General features: G+C 38.3%; 1 protein-coding gene across 1 annotated transcript in view; it reads right to left on the reverse strand.

The window, feature by feature from the left end:
- CDKAL1 (CDKAL1 threonylcarbamoyladenosine tRNA methylthiotransferase) overlaps positions 1–18,006 on the reverse strand; it is a 433,593-nt gene that overhangs the window by 278,825 nt on the left and 136,762 nt on the right. The window contains exon 7 of the mRNA XM_084282033.1: positions 12,252–12,300. Coding sequence (XP_084138159.1) covers positions 12,252–12,300 — 49 coding nt within the window. The remainder of the gene's footprint in view (positions 1–12,251; positions 12,301–18,006) is intronic.

The raw sequence follows: 18,006 nt of genomic DNA on the forward strand, positions 1-18,006 counted from the left end.
TCTTACATTTAGAAGTGTGGTCAGACCACCATGCTGAAGTTGAAAAATAAAATAAAAAATAATACAAAAATAATAATTAAAAAAAAAAAACTGCCCTCCCCAACAATTAATATCTCAGCAGAATCAGTGGAGCTTGATCTCCTCTGAATTTGTTCCCTCACAAAGCCCAGTGAATTATTGTTGTCTAGTTAGAATTTAGCTCATGCTCTGCCTTTCCCATGCTGGGAACATTAAACAAGGAAACTTTTTCACAGAACGTCTGGAAAAAGAATATCCTTTAGGCTATGCAACTTGTCTCAAAACTGTTTGAAAATGTATTAAAGGACTAAGAACTGGCAAGGAGAAAGGGAAATGGATATAATGACAAACCTGTTTGGGAAACACAACTTTATAATCCCCATTTCTTTAGGAAAACAGGCCAAATAAAAACAAACACTAAAGTGGTCTAGAAAATCTTGTTAAATCTTTCTTTTAGATGTTCAGTAGGTTACCAGAAATGTTAGAAAAAAAATCCTCTGACATTTTCAAGTAAAATGTAACACACTAGGATCTGTGAGACTCAGACTCTCTTTCCTTCAGAGGCTTTCTTAATCGATGAAAGAAACTACACCTCAGCTACCACCTCCCATCCAATGCACTCAATGGTTCACAGCTCCGGACTGCTCGATGCACTCAGGGACTTGGCTTGGTGATGGGACTCAGCAGGTCAGGCGGATGGTTGGACTTAATGACCTTGAAGGTCTTTTCCAACCTAGATTACTCTGTGCTTCTACAAACATCACTTGATGCCCCCTCGCTGGATTAAAACTGGCAAAATCCCATCCCAGCCCAGTGCACCAGCTCAGGGTGTCTACAGCCTGGGAACAAAACACAGCAGCTTATTTTCATGGCATGCATGGCTACAGTTTTTCTCATATCCCTTCTGAATGGCACTACATTTCAAGTTAATATGAGGCTGCAAAACTTGTGTGTCATTCAAGTATGGTAGCATCCCCATACTTTTCACTCCGGACACCACAGGATTGAAAACAAAACAAAACAAAACAAAAAACAAAAATAACAGCAGTACTAGGAGATGAGCTTTAGCAGAAAGTTCAGTGCTTCCAGAAAGCAAACAGCACATCCATAACCAACTACAGTAATTTGTATTGCAGACACGCTTAATAATAATAATTAAAAAAAAAAAAAAAAGAAATCCTGGTACAGTGTGTGACCTTAAATCCTTTCTCTTTATTCCATACAAGGACTATTTTGTTTCATCCTAAGTAATCACTAAAGCATCTGTTTACAGCATTGTTGCTATTAATAAAACATAATTTGATAAACATTGAATCATACTTTTTCACATGCTGTAAATCTTTTTTTCCTCCACACTTATTTCAATAAAACTTAAAAATAATATTTTGTCATCTTCAATATGGGAAAGGATAAACAACAACTTTTTTTTTTTAATTGCCTGACCAGCCTAAATATCACATCAACATCAAGCATCACAGTAAGAGCAGTATCAAATCTCATTTAGGCTCTCTTTTCAAAACTAAGAATGGGGCACAACACTGCAATCAAGGTTTCCTTCTAAAGCACTGTATCTGATTAAGCTTCCTCCTCTTTGACCTAACAGGTTGGATAACAACAAAGCAGGTGTCCCAAACCTAAGACTAATCTCTTCTTTTTTTTTTTTTTTCTTTTTCCTTTTTAATGTTTGGTAGAAAACCATTTCTGATTAATCATAGTTCAACTCCAATAACAATGAGTGCTCTATCTCAGATATCAAACAAGCCATTTTTTGATGTCTCCCTGAAAGCTTTGAAATACAGCTTAATGACAAACAGTTCTCGTCAGGTCATCCAGTCTGCATCTGTTTATAGACCAGAATCTAAACATTTGAGTACCATAAACCTCTTCTGACATAAAGATAACTTCTCTATTTCCACGTAGTGTACCAGCAAATAAATTTATATTAAAAATGGTTAAAGGTTAATTAAAGGTTTAGGTCATGCTCGAGAGCAGGTATTCACTAACTAATAGATAATTAATGCAGGTTACAATTTGAGAATAGTGCTAACTATGCCCAGTGAAGAAGCTTATAGAGCAAAATTACTCACAGGCAGTGTAAATGAAATCAAGCTAGAAAAAAATTTAAATGAATCAGAGCTCTCTAATTTTCAGAGCTCACTTAAAAATGAAATATCTTTACATACAAACCAGTGGACACAATTCACGTTACTTGGCAATGCCACAGGAGACAAGGTTGGAATGAATTAAATCAGGATATTAAATCCTATTGTTAGACTAAATAAAGGCTTTTGAATGTGTCAGATTGATAAACCACTATGCAGAATGCAAGTATTTTCAAGGCATTCATTTTCACTTGTTAAAAAGGATACAAAGAAAGTACCATGATATTAATGTCGTGTACATATACCTTCCTTTGTGGGTGGCGTGTGCTTCAGGAGCACGATAAGAGAATGCCTGAACTTGAAATACGAGCATGTGAAGGGAACTGGTAATGAAATTTCTTTGCCTTAAGACTGTAACATTAAATGTGCTCTGAACCTTAGGCTACTGTCAGACCCCAACGACCTAGACCTGCAGAAGCTAGTGTGATTCCAGCAGACGGATTCAAACTGAACTGGTATTTTGCCAGCTTTGCCAGTCAGTCTGGCTCAGTCTTGGCCTGGCTCAGTCACCTTTAGTTAATTTTAAGAACTGTCTATCAGTGCTGCAAGTATCTGTCAGATATTAATAGACCGACTGTATTTCAAAAATAGCCAGCACCATTCAATGCACAGGCTGGCCCCCCTCAGTAGCTGCTGAGAAATATTTGCCTGAAAGATGGAACAGGGCAGCCAGCGACAGTCCCTCCTCCTTCCCTGCTCACCCCGCTGGAAATACAGTGTGCCACTCACACAGCTCCCGGCCCGATGCAGAGCACTATTTCTTAGCTGTTACCTTCAAAGTTCAGTGCAGATATCTGAGGGAGTTCAAAAACATAAGTTTAAAGAAAATCCTCAAAGATGCAGGAAACCCCAGCCTTGGCAGCAACAATTTCTATTGTTTTCAGCTTCTTCTGTTACTCGTTCTTTCCCTTTCCCAGTTACATCATTATATTTAGAGGTTGTTCACCATTTCCTGAAAGACGCTTTTTTTCCTCACAACAAGGCTGCCAATGTACAATTCTATACCTCCCAGCTGTCTCTCCCCTGTCTGTTTGATCTTCTCCAGCATCTTGAGGGAAAAGGAATAAGTACTATATCATGTACTCTTGCACACATTTCCTTCCACCTTTATTCACTTCTTGATGAATAAAGAGCTTCCTTTCCTTAATGCTAACCTTGGAAAAATGGCACACAGGAGCAGTGTAGCTAAGGAAGGCAAAGCAATTTGAAGGGAAAACAAAGGTGTAAATTTGCCCAAAGAAAAACTAAAGGAAGAAGTATAAGGAAGAACCAAAAGCGGTGATAAAAACTGGAAGATCAGTAAATATAAGAGTTAAACAGAAAATTTTAGTGAAAGTCACAGAAACATGCAAAAGTATGTCAAAGAGAAGGGAGCCTAAGAAAATCAAATACAAAAATAAAGGAAGAAGAGGCAAATCAGGAACTGTTACAAAACTTTTAATACCATATTAAATTAAGTTTTTATTTAGATTGACATTGGTCTAACCCTGCTGCTACTGGATAGAAACAACCTTCTATATTTTGGATCTCTGGGAAGGACTAACAAAAACAGCACCTGAGATGCAAGGATGCACCACAAATTGCCTAACACACTGCACAGCTAGCTTAGACCCCAAGCCCTGGTTTACCTTTGTGGAATCAGCCCCCTTGTGCCCATCTTTTCTGCCTGCCCTGGCACACAAATAAGCTGTCCCACAACAGACATGACTGACTGCAAAGGAATCCTCGAGCTCCCCAGAACAATCACATGCTGCCAGACAAGTGCAGAAACAACGACCACGCTAACCCACTTCAGGGCTTTGCTGTGTGAATGCTCCCATCAAGCATCCAAGCTAGCCAACAGCACATCAGCTACGTAGTGGTGACACTTCTGAGCGTCATTCGCGGGATTTCCTGCCTCTTGTAAACGCAGGGAACAGACTCAAAGGAAAAACAAACCCAACTGGAAGACATATGCTCTGCTCCTGGCCACCAATTAACATCTTTTCATCCCCTAGATCAGCAGAAGTGGGAACGTTGTGCAAGTCAAACTCCTCCTTCAACTGGTGTAGGCAGGAACTGAGTAGCTTTACAAGTCAGAGAATTATTCAGACTAATGATGTCAGGATTGCTGATATTTTCCCCAACTGCATGTCCCAGCACCACAGGAAAAAGAATGCTCTTAGGCAAAATGACTGGTCCCATCAGGTTGCTGATAGCAGGTGGTCTGTTTGGCCCTGTCTCCACAATGCAGAGCTCTTTCATAAAAGGATTACCTTCCACACTATATGGACTTGAAAAGGCTTCAGAGAAAGCTGTAGATATTATTAAGCATGTGGCACACATAATATTAGGCTGAAATATGTGTATTTACTAAGCATTGCACTTGAAATTAGCATCCAAGAACAATTCTGTTTCAGAAAACTCCAGGATACAAGTGCCACGCAGACGAAGATGGGCTTTTTAAAACACATTTAACTTCAAAAACAAGGTATTAAATAGAGTAAGACAGTTCACAAACTTCTGAAAGAGCTGTGCAGGTAGCCCACATTGATGGAATCCATAGATCATTTTCTCTCCATGAAATATAAAAGAACTCTTCTTTCCTGGTATTTCAACAATGTATCATTCAATCAGAAATATTTGTAAGCACTAAAACAGTAGAGTGCAACAAGTGAAACTGCAAAGGAGGTCACTATTAACAAGGAACTAATGCTTGTCTAAAACTTTCACAGAATTAAATTACGAAGATATAATCTTTTATGTATAATTATTCAAGAAAACAATTTTCATCATATCCACAGTACTTTCCGCTCTCACAGCAAAAGAGCTTGAAATACATGTACACTATTAAGGCACTATATTTTTCAGGATTCAATAGCTCCACTCTATTCTGACATCATGTGATATTTTTGTCTTTCTAAAAAAGTGGCTAAATGTTAAATCTGCTATAAACTCAAAACACTGGCTCCAGGCTTCAATAGCTCAGAGAGACAATGCCAAGAACCAACTGTAGGAAGAGTTCCCCTGACCTTCTGTCCTCACCCCTCTGAAGAAATGCATTTGGTTAGGATCAAGGATGCTGTTCAAAACCTCAGGAGATTGTGGACAGAAGCTCGCAAAGGAAAAAAAAAAGAATCAGATGAAACAGGCTGTGTGCTAAGGAAAGACAGTACTGAAGGGCAGATTGTCAGAGACACTTGCAGCAGTACAATAAACTTACCTAATGTTTTTGGGGTGTGCAGGTTGAACAGAACAAAATAAATAAGCCTTAGAATGAAACGCTGAGATGAACCTATCACTGTATGCAGGAGCAAGCTTTTAGTTTGCTCTCTACTCTTCTGCTATCTATTTATATCCTTCTTATGGTTAATTAAATTGCACTGTTTTGAACATGCTCTGCCTTACATTTACCAGCCAAAGGATTCTCTAATGGAGCTATACAGAGCTAACCACAAGCTGAGCTGAGTCAGCTAACAGAGCTGAACCTATCCAATGTAAATAGCATAGAAAAATTGGGATGTTGTAAGAAGATCATTCATTACAAGTGCAGAAAAGAGCACATATGGGTCTGGAAGAAAAGGTATCTTTTCCATGCACATCACAGACTCATTTAACAACAAACAATCAAAATTTTGCTATTAGGGTTTTCAGTTTGTTCCCTGCCATTGCTTGTTTTCCTGCCCCACTATTTGTCTCTCATTCAGCTTCTGTGAAGAATTCACAAAACAATGTCATTTTCGTAACACGGATAGTCAGTTGCTCTAGTTTTCTATACCAAGTAATTGAAAATTATTACAAAATCCACCTAAAATTCTGGATCATCTCACATAGCTAATAGTCACTGTATGCCCAAAAGCATTTGAGCAGGCACAGCAAAAAGGGCAATAAACTTTAGTTTAAGAACAATAAACAATTGCTGGGAATGGAAAATTCTTGTCCCTGCAAATAAAATTTTATGTTGGGCTCCACAATCATTGATCTTTTACAAAACCAATTGAAGTGTGTCTTTGCAGAAACTTCTCCACAATTTCTGCACATTCCACATTGTGCTCTACTGTTTCTTTAAATTATGCTCTGCAAAACTAAACTCTCTAAACTGATACTGGTGCAAATAATCATATTATTCCAAACTCACCTCCTGAAAGGTAGAAGTTCTCATCATTCAATATGCCAGACTTCTCCTAAGCTATCAGAAACATGAAATCAAAATTCAACACTGTTGAAGTGTTCAGGTGAATGAAAAGACCTTCATTTAAAAATTGTACAGCAAGATACATTTGAGTCAGGTTCTTCCTAAGTCAATGCTCATTGTCAAAGTAGTTCTCAAATTAACAGAAGACAAAAATGCTACTGCTTTAGGTAATGACATTCTTCCCACACATAAAGCTGATTTCCTAGATAACAACAATATAAATCTCTAATTATTGTGGTGTTTTTTTTACAGGATAAGCCCCAAAATTACTAATCCATGGACAACAAGAAGGGGGGGATGACATTTACCTTATTATGCTGTTAACCTCTGCTATTAATACCTACAAATTGGCGATTCTGAATCTTTTAACCACTGTCTTTCCAACAATGTATCTTAAAGCTATGATGATTCCGTGTATTGCCTACTGAAAACCTGATTTAAATCCCCACCCACCTTTTTTTTTTTTTTAGTCTGTCAAACATAGATAACCCCATGCAAAATTTCTGCAGCTAGTACCATGACTTTTCAATAATCTCAGTTCAAAAGGCAATTCTACTGCCTAGAGATAAGTGTTAGAGACATAACAGCGTGTACTGGGTGCAGATGCCCGCACATTGGCAGTGGGGGCATCATCTCTGTGAGAAGAGACCACAGGGTGACCCTGCTTGGCCACATGCAGCTCCTCTCAGCCCCAGCAGACCCACACCTCAAGGCACTGCTGAGCCTGGCTGCTGAGCCTGATGCACCTGTGGGAAAGCATTTGCCCAGAATGGGCAAAAGCCACCGCCTAGCAGTTGAGACAGAGGGATGAGGAAAAAAGTGAGAGAAACAGGCCTGTAGACACCGTGGTTGGTGAGGAAGGAGGTGCTCCAGGCAGCCTGTGGTGAGGACCACAGTGAAGCGGCCTGTGGAGGACATTGGGTCCCTGAGGAAAGCTGCAGCCCATGGAGCCAAACCCATGCAGGAGCAGGTCTGCTGGCGAGAGCTTTTGGTCCACAGGGGACCCATGCACAGAGTGCAGTTGATCCTGGTTGGGTTCTGGCAGCCTGCCAAGGTCAGGCCACCACAAAGTGAAATAAATAAAACAACCCCTCCAAAACCACCCCCCTCCCTTTCTATGTCCTTTCAAAGGATACAGAACCAGACACTGGGGCTCGGTGAGGCCGCTACCCTCCCTCTGACCCCTCTCAAGCTGCAACTAGGCACAAACAGCCAGTTTCCTGACTGGGAGCCAAATTACACTTTTCCTCAGAAAGGAACTCCTAATGCCTACAGTTTTTATTCCTCTTTTGGCTCATCACCAGCTTCTTAAGTCAAGGCCACCCTTCCTACCATCACTGAAATTCAATAGACAGTATTTTATCTACTGTTACTTTATCTATTATCAGCAGATTATAAGAGAAACAAACAGCACATACAAATACTATTTAATATGCTGGCATTCGTATACGTACCTGCATACATGTACCGAAACATACATTTACATACAATCTCTCTAAATTATGCAATCTGGTATAAATTCTGTACTCTATATAAATGCAAACAGGTACTATTCACCTGCTCATTTTCATAGACTGACACAACTATCAGCAATCCATAATTAACAATTCAACGGTTAGTAAATGCTGGTTAATGTTTAAGCTGGGAATGGATGGGCAACTTCACCAGACAGGTCAACGTGACTGAAATCAAGAAAGGTTATGTGAAGTATAAAAGGCTCAACCCTGAAGTAATTTCCTTTGGCTGTTTTTAACAATCAAGTCTAATGACCCATTGTAAAACTATGTTTTGTGAAAACGTTTGACAGACACAATACAGACTAAACTCAATTCAACCTGTGCCCCTCATCTCCCTAAGGCCTAAGCTAAAAGCAAATTGTATACAAATGCTCCACTTCCATGTTCCCCACCCCCAAAAAGCTTCAACATGAGACAGCTAGCGTGTCTAGAAGGGGAGGTGGAAAAAGCCCCAAATCCACATAGACCTGAATTAAAAACCAAGGGGAATTTCCACATTAAGCCATTAAAATCTGTCCTTTAAATTACCGACTAAATATATTTTCTTGACCATTTTTACATAAACCATTTCTATCTCAGTTTGTACATACACACACACTGAGTTATTTTTAAAAACAGCTTTCAGAATGGCTCAAAAATGCTGACTTGAGTAATCACCAGTGACATCCTGTGGTTCCCATCAGGAAAAAAAAAAAAAAAGCTTCATCTTAGTAGAACAGGCTAAAGAGACTGATTAACCTAAACAGCTTTGAAATTTTGTACAGAAATCTTACTTAGTGAAAGAGCATATGTCAAGTATCACCAAGTTTTCTCCTAGTTCAAATAATTCAATTGCTACCTTACTATGTCATTACCAGGAACCTAGGCACATAAGTGGAAATAGGGTGCCCCAATGATGTAAAAATATCTGTGAATTCAGTTTTAAGATTTGGGTAATGTGCAGAAGAAGAAAGTTTTGCTAAACTGTTCAATCAGAGACTTGCATGATGAAACTGTTCTATAAGTCTGTAAGACTGAAACACTCCAGCTACATTTTTGTGGCTGTCACTTTAAGAAACCTAATTCTAAGACTGAGATCAAATCTATTTGTCCAGCTCCTTGAAATCCATGATTATCTTAGATGGAAGTATAGAGGTTTCAAATTTTAGCAATATAAGCTATAGAAAGAGTACTTGAAGATGCCTCTAGTTAAAATACATCTTGGGACACAGTTTAAACCAGACATGACCTGCATACAAACATTGCACACTTTTAAAGATCCCTTTTGGAAATTGCAGTTTCAGAATATACCTGACAATCATGGGGAACCTGAAAGTTGACTTGTGATAAAGCTCAGGGTGATCTCAAAATGAGTCATCATGGGGTCTCTTAAAAATTATGCCCCTTACCACACTAGCAACCAAAAGAAACATGAGCATCCTTCTTTTCCATTTTCCGATGAAGAAGGATAAAAAGGTAAAGGCACATAAAAAGTGTTTATGAGTAAGCACAGAGTTGGGAACTACAATTATGCTGTTTTCAGAAAGGTGAAGTAAAGACCACCATAAACATTTACTTCTTCAAACCATCAATTGAATCAGTACAATGACACTGCTCTGAATAGGGTATTCTAAACTTGACTACAAGACTGAGAAATAAAACTAGAAAAAACACAGTCATATTTCGTAGAAAGAGTTTTGAATAACTCCAAAAAAGTAGTTTTTGAGGAGGATACAGTAAGGAAAACAGTAAGTTTTCAAAAAAAAAAAAAACAAAAAACAGGGTAGACATTTTCTTGGTAAATGAGAGAGAAAAACATTAGGGGGAAAAAAACAAACAAACAAACAGGGGAGGTTTATCTTAGTTAGTTTATTTATTTATTTTAAACAACGTTTCTGTTGTGGTAAATTGTGTACAGCAAAATTCAAGTATTCACCAAAAAATATTTGGTAGCCCTCAAGAAATGGGAACCTAAGGAAAACCAGTCTCTAAACTTAAAACTGGCAACTATGATAATAACTGTGTAATCTGGACAGAAAACCCTGACAACTCAGGCAGACTGATCTACAAAGACAGCTGCCCTGCAGGGTACAGATGCTATGCAGTTTAAACTTAGTTTAAATATTTAGTCAGAACATTTTTTTGAACTTTCAGTATAGACATAGCCGCACTACAAGAGTAAAGCACCCATATAATCTATTGATTTTCTTTTAAAAAGACAGGTGAAGGACATTGCATTGTATAACAACGACAAAAATCCAACCAAAAAAAAAAAAAAAAGAATGTAAACTGGCTCTCAATTCAAAATCTGTGTTTAATCCCCTGTCCCATACCATCTCTGCCTCCTCAAGATATTTGGGGCTTCAGAAATTGTAACTAATGTCACAGACTTAAGAAGACAATGCAAACACATTTCATTTGGTTTTAAATACAAGAATTTAAGCTTCTACCACGGATGTGTCTTACAGCATAAAGCATTCTTAACCAACAGTCCTGTTACCTAAAGTATTTTTTCTTTAGTTAGTTAATGAAAGTTCACAGTTAGAATCATTTATAAAACACAGGAACAAAGAGTTTCACATTATTCTCTATTTGTGGAAGGTGATTACCAAATCCATAAATCAATGCATTATTTTTAAACAAATTTAAATGGAAAAACAAATTATAAGTAAAATCTCCTAATTTTAATGGTTGGCCTTTGTAAAAGCAAGACTTCATCACACCTTATGACCCCTGTCAATTTGCCAATTGTCTTCCAAAGAGAAATTCTGGTTCTGTTCATTTTTTCCCATAGAACTTATGAAATACTGTGTTCCATTACTTTCTGAGAAATCCCTGAAGGAATTGTCACCATGTATAGATTTCAACAGACCACTTATTTCTTTTTATTCAGATCACTTATCGTAAGCTAGAAAGGAAGCTAATTTTTTCCCCAAATTGATGCTTTTTAAAGCATAAGTGTACATTAAATTTTATATTACATTTTTCCAGAATTACATCCATACGCAAAATGCAATCTTATAATCAGTTCAATAAAAAACATAATTTTAACAATTGCTTCTGGAATGTTTGCCTTCTTTCTAATCACATAATATTCAGTCACAATAACCTGAGTAACTATGTTATCAAAAAAGCAGTAATGTTCTGAGTCAGTATAAATATTACAAAGCACAATTTTGTAAAGGGAGGGCATGCTGACCCAGGTTATCATCTTACTCCGTTAAGAATAAATACACTTCAGGAAAATTAGATAGGGATCTGAAATACTGTGCTGTTGTGAAAATCATGAAGTATCCCCATCTTCAACATGTTGTGATAAACACCATGATGTTTCTGGGAAAATAGTTGTGCACATTCAGTAACAAATATGAATACACTGAATATTTCTTCTCTGTTTGCGTAGTACAATAGGTTGTACCAAAAGTGTAGGAACCACAAAATAAGGACAAACTGCAAAAAGTTTGGGTTAGGAGTACATAAGAGTACAGGTTTCATCTCTGAAAATATTCAAAGCAATACACACCTTAAGGCCTTCAAACTGCAAACCCTAAAAGCCTTACAATACTACATGGTTTCTTAACATAAACATTTTTCCCCTCTTCTTTTAAGCTTTATTGCACCATTTCTATATTTTCATGTTGTACTTCGAAACCATCAAACTCCAGCATTAAAAGTAAAGGCAACATCTTGTGTACCAGACACTTGTTTATATTGAAAGTACAGCCAATTGAGCTAAAGCTTGTAATTTAAAGCTTCATGGAACAGTAATTTTTATGGCCTGATAAGTAATGGAGACAAACTTAGGTAACCCAGAAGGATCCAGACAAATATATTTATTTAATAGCAAATGTTTACTAGTGAGACTGGAGAAACAATACTGTCTTTGCCCCCCTTCACTGCAAAGTACTGCGTGTACACACACATGAACGCAGCCAGAGAGAACAAGGAACACAATTACAAAAGAACATTAAAGCAGCAGATAATTTATCTGTCCTGCTGAGAAAAGCTCAGGGAAACGAGCCAAAATAGCTGAAAAGAAGAAAACATGAGAGTACTAAACGTAAGAAGGTGGAGATAGAGCAATGAAGTAAGATAGAGCAGAAACTTTAAAAAGCACTCTACATCTACCTACATTGATGCAACTTAAATGGGTTCTTGAAGTCTCCTCAAGATCGTTTACCTATGAATCCAACAGGCCATGGAGCTCCTGCCAGAAAAGATCTCTGAAATTACTCCTTACGCTAAACACACATGGCAAAGTATAGCACTGCCCAAACATTTAGCTAGAGGGGAAAGCAAGAATTAGGTTGGTAAAGAACATGACAGCATTTCTGCTAGCTAATGCTTCTTACATCTCAGAAACCAGCTACATAACCGTGTAATTTCAAGTGTATTGCTTACCTTTAATAGTTTCCTCTACAACTTCTACTACACGATCTATCTGCTGAACCTTAAAAAAAGAAGTCAGAAGGTCAGTATTTAAGCAGTAAACACCTGGATATACTTTATATAACTCTTCCTTCAAAAGTGTGTTCTTCTGGATTAAGGGGAAGCAAACAGCTTGGAGGTACATTTTTATAACCATTTTTTTTCTGTGCGTCTTCATTCTTCCATCATAGTCCCAAAAGTAACTCTAAAAATCATCACTTAATTTAAAACAATTTTTGTCCTCAAAAATAGCAGGTTCCTTAAGTTCAGGAAAAGTCACCAAAGAGATAGGAGAGAGGGATCCTATGGGCTCTTGGTGACAGAAGGACTGTCAGACTTCAGGCCTTAATTGCTGTTTGTGGTCCATTTGGTCACTGAAAGGCAGTGGTCACCCAGGCAGTCAACACCTGGGGAGCTCTACCAGCCCCTGGGGTGCTCGCCTCTTCCCAGCCTCAAGATGAAAATAGCAGATGAGGGAGAACATAACAAGAAGCTGAAGATACTGTGAGGAAGACTATAAGAGAGAAAAATGATGAAAAGTAAGGAGAAAGACACTGGAGCATGGGAAGAAACTAAAATATTGTGGTCAAGGTTAAGAGAACAAGACATTGTTCTAGACTTACTGCAGGGAGTGTTTGGAAATGGAAGGAAAAGCCCTAATATTTAATGGTCATGACATAGCACCTCTAGCAAAGATGACAAATTTATGGTCTGGTGTTACACTTGCCTAAATTCACATAATGTTATAAATAGTTCAGACATTTCTTTAAATATTCTTTATATAAAGTTAATGAGAAATAATATACCAAAGGGTGTATAGTGTAAGGAGAAAGAATCGGCATTAACACTGCAAAATTAAACACTCAAATTCTGAAAGTTAACATTCTTCCTAAAACTTTCATGCAAAGTGCATATTGCGTGTAATGGTTAGTAGGTATGCACATATAAATTTACATAAAATGCAGAAAACCAACATTCGGAAAGCCCTTCTGTGTACATTTAAATTAGTTCAGAATCTTTTCCACCATACTGATTTTTAAACACTGCTTTGGTCAGAGGTACATTATAGGCACCTGATTTAGTATGATTTTTACATTCATTTGTTTGGAGGTGTTGTTTTTTTTTGTTTGTTTGTTGTTTTGTTTCAGAAATGAGCACAAAAACACAAGATGCACAGGCATAAAGAGCTGAACCTGGTCTGCAACAAAGGAGCTTGGAACTTGGATCACTTGCATCAAAGCTACTGAATCTATGTGCCCTTAAACCACTGGGTTTGTCATTTCCTGTAAACAAATGTCTGCACAATCATCTCTATTTCATTTTCCAATTGGTCTAATAACAGCTAAAAAAAAAGATCATCTGTAGTTTGGTGTCTGATCTAGAGTTCCCTACTGAAGTCAGTGGGAATCTGTTCTTTTCCTGGCTTGGATTTTGGATCAAGTCCATGTTAAACTTTAAAAAGACAAAAAAAACAACTTTTGAAATAGAGTCTTTTCCAAACACAAATCTCTGCCACTTCTGATTTCTTAATAAAGCATATTAATTACGAACTCTAGAAATTCAGTTATTCAAAGTATCACTAATATTGACATTTTACTAATCTTATAAAAGATATATATTTAAGTCCTTTTCTGGATTCCAAGCATCCATATTATGGACATACTCCTATATTTATAGCAATCTACTCATAAATAAAGCACACGCAAGAACTTATGTGGAATACATGCATATTTACATGCTTGTAAACATATCCATTTCATATAGAGATAAGTTTAAAAAAATATGACCTAAGACACTTACACATGGATTTTCTATTTAGATTTTTAAAAAGCAACTTCGTATGTGTATGAATTTAAAATTATAAGCACAGACACAGAACAGTCTCTGCCAAATACATTGCACAAAATATTATTGCTACATATCTCAATATTAAACTGTTTACGTTCACAATAATTTTAAAACAAACAAACAAACAAAAAAACCTCAGTGGTTCACAACCTGAACCACTTCTATAATTACTTTCTGTATATCTGGGGAATTTTTGCATAGCCCTGAACCCCCTGTTAAATAAAAACAGGGGAGAAAAAAAAAGTGTATTTTCATTTTATCGGATAAATTAAAACATTCTGAATGTGTCTGTCAAGAAGAAGGTTCATGAAAGTAATTAAAATTATTTGTCTTGGAGATAACGAGAACTGCAACCAGAAATGGATGTGTACTCGCCTTTATATGTTAGTTCCTACACTAAGCATTTTTCATTTGCAATTATTGTAAATTGTTTGGCTAAAGCCCTAAGCCCTGAAAAGGAAAATACTGAATGTTTCCAATCTTCATTTCAAATATCTCAGTAAAACTGAGCTGAATCTGGTGTAAGAGAAAATAAGTGTTTTGGGGATTTGTATTTGAAAAAAAAAAAAAAAAGGAAAAATAAGAAAAAGAAAAAAAAAATCACAAACTCAGGGCAATGAAGTTGCCTTGGCTGTATGGACGCCTGCAGGATTCCTTTCAGCATATCTCACTGACCTTTTGGACAATTCTGTTCAAGAGTGGTATCAAGAGCATCTGTAAACCTTCTTGACCCAATAATGTCTCCAAGAGGCATTGAGAAGCCCCTAAAGCAAGAAGACTTAAAGTTCCTACTGGTACATGAAGGGCAAAGACACCACTCCTCAATATTTCTTTGCAGTGAGCATGAAAAATCAGAACCTTCAGGACTGACAACAGGTACATAGCTGCTGGATATAGCGCTATACTTAACTCCACAGATTGTGTGATCTTGTTTCTAGTGTGAGCATCCACGCAGTGGACATTTTATCCATTATAGACGGTTCTCCATTAGGATTTGGGTGGAGCAAAAACTAAGGGCAGACTGGAGCAGACAGCTGAGCAGGAATACAAGGGAACAAAGGAAGGCTGATGTACAAATCTGGGCTGAGATGGATATACAACAGGAGCAGACACAGGGCCCAAGGGATGAGGGGTAGCTAAAGCAGAAAACCAGCTGGAGAAAAAGCAAAGAAAAAGGCAGTTACATCGAAGCATGAAGCCCAAATTGAAACAAAAACCAGGAAAAATCTTTGACTTTCCTGGTGTGATCAGAGCTAGGCATTTAGTACAGCTCAGAAATGACATGCATCCAGCACTTAGATGAGGAAGACATCAGATATCCATGCTGGGGCTGAAACTGTGCTAGAGATCACACCTGAACACACAAGTACAAGTCAGGCACTTTTCAAATCACTCCCTCCCAGGATAGCCTGGGACTCCCTGGGAGACAAGCCCTGAGCGCTCTCACCGAGCCCTAGTAATTAGCTAGAAGACTATACAAATGCACACATGGTCCATTTGTCATCAGAGAAAGTCCCTCAGTTCCCTTTGTACTGTCATTATCACATTCAACAGATGACTGCTGGATGTAAACAGCCCAAAGACATGCTTGCAATGTGCTATGTCTGCAATCTTGCACTAGGTGATTTGTGACTACAGACAGACATGCATGTTTGAGGATGGTCACGCAAATGCTTCCAAGTGCTCAGCCATGATCTGAGTTGTCTCAGAAGCAGTATTAACATCCTGAAATTGTTTTGCAAGGCAAAGTGGAAAAAATACAACCTCTAAGAGTGCCCCGATAACCTCTGAGTACACTGAAGGGGTAGTTAAAAGTGAGAGGTTGCACATTTACCTGGAAATTTTCTACCAGGCAGAACTCAGTAATCTCAGAACAGAGAACACCACCTAGAAAAGTGCACCCATAAATCTCAGAACAAATAATGCTATCTAGATAAGCGCACCCATGTACCTCACATGCAAGTAAGAGAAACTCTTTCCAGCTGTCTCTTCAGGCCAAGTCCAAGGAAAGTGCCAAGACCTTGCAAAGACCCTGCACTGTGTCTGCACTGCAATGTGTGAAGATGAAATGGTAGGATGACATCCAAAATTCAGCGAAATAAAGACTTTTTTTTTTTCAGTTTAATGTGCCCATTGAATTAAGGATGGACGTATTTTGTGGGTCGAGAGATTTGAACCAAACTCTCTTTGAAGTGATAGGACCAGCACAAAACAGGAGAGATAGTCTTCAGATGTCCCTTATCAAGCAAAGCTAGATAATAAGGGCTAAACTTCAGAAACGCAAAGATAGCCAACACATTAAGGATCTTTCCTGAGTGCCTCAGGGTGCTTTCTCAGTGGCTGCAGCTACAGTATGAAAACAAGAGGCTGGTTGTGAAAACCAGCAATTCACAAATGTCGAGTATTTTCTGAAGGACTGTCTTTTAATGGAGTCTGTGACAAGGGCATCCAAGGCACCACAGAAACACTGTTTGGTTCAAGCTGCAGCGCCAAAGAAGCTGAGGAACGATCTGGCCAAACGATGTATTGCAAAAGAGGTGGGAATGCTTAAGGCATCCCTGGCAGGCTACGTAACGAAAGAAAAGGTATTCATTTTCTCTCCTCTTAATACAGCCCAGAGATAATTTTAGATGGAGTCAGCTACCGGAGGCATGTTTACACCAGAGGCACATTGCCCCTTGCCAACTGTTGCAGTGCTCATGATTTCTGGAGTTATGCCACTGCCTGTTACATGGTGACTGTTCTGGTCCCATTTGAAGAGGATTAAATCCTACAAAATGAGCATTTAAACTCCTTCAGAAAGCATCAATGAGCCAGAGACAAAGCGTGAGACCTCTGACACTTTTGGCTGAGAAGCTGGTGGTTTCCCCCTCAGATGAGTCCCAGCTCTCAGTGACTGACAAAGTTACACCACTGAAAAATGGTGGCGAGGCTCCCTTTAAAAACAACCTTCTCAAGGAGCTTCCTCTGAAGTAAATGTGGGTTCTCCCCACAGCCTGCTTCCTTTCAGGCCAATTTTCCTTCAGCCACAGAGGGTCTGAAGGCAGAACTCTGGCATCGACAGGGCAGTGACAACCCCCTTGAGAAAATGCTCCTGGAGTTTCTCCTGACTGTCCTTCCTCTGCCACAGTTGGTGTTTCCCAGAGAAAGAAATTTATCTGAGGTAACAAGCAATGAGAAAGTACGTCAAATATCAGAAAGAGACTATAAAAAAACAAACAAACAAAAAAAAAAAAAACACAACAAGTTCTTCAAGCCAGTAAAGGAGGGACAAAAGACAAGAAATGCTGTAGATTAAAATTTTTTGTTGAATGAAAAAAAGGAAAGCCATCTCAGCAAACCAAAAAAATAAACCCCAAAATGGTTAAAGCTGAGGACAGGGCACGAGGGACATGTGGAGGAGGCAGTACCTTGCCTGCACAGCATGAGGCTACTGCTGATGCAGCCACCATCTGGACTCAACTGCTTGTGCACACAAGAGACAGAACATACACAGCACAATTGCCTGAAGTAAAACTAGCTTTCTTCTTCAGCTAAGAAAAACCCTACTCATCTTTGATTTTCACTCCCGTATATAAGAAACAAATCAGTTACTAAATAGATAAAATAATCTTAGGTTAATATAGGTTGGTCTTCATTTAAAATAATCTTACAACCCACTCTTCATATTCCTTAAGATTTCTACTCCAGTTCACCAGCTCTGTTTCGCCTCACCTTCTTTAGGCAGCTCAGTCAGATGTTGCAGGCTAAAAGCCTGCTCAGCCTATGCCCTCTCTAAAGCCAGTAAAAGGGAAATACCCAGCTTCAAAAGTAACTTCAGATCTTCTAAAATCTAAATTATCTCAGAGATAATTATCTTCACTGACCATAAAGGCAGCCG

Source organism: Netta rufina (assembly GCF_964035555.1).
Source record: "Netta rufina genome assembly, chromosome: 2".
In the NCBI taxonomy this organism is placed as follows: Eukaryota; Metazoa; Chordata; class Aves; order Anseriformes; family Anatidae; genus Netta; species Netta rufina.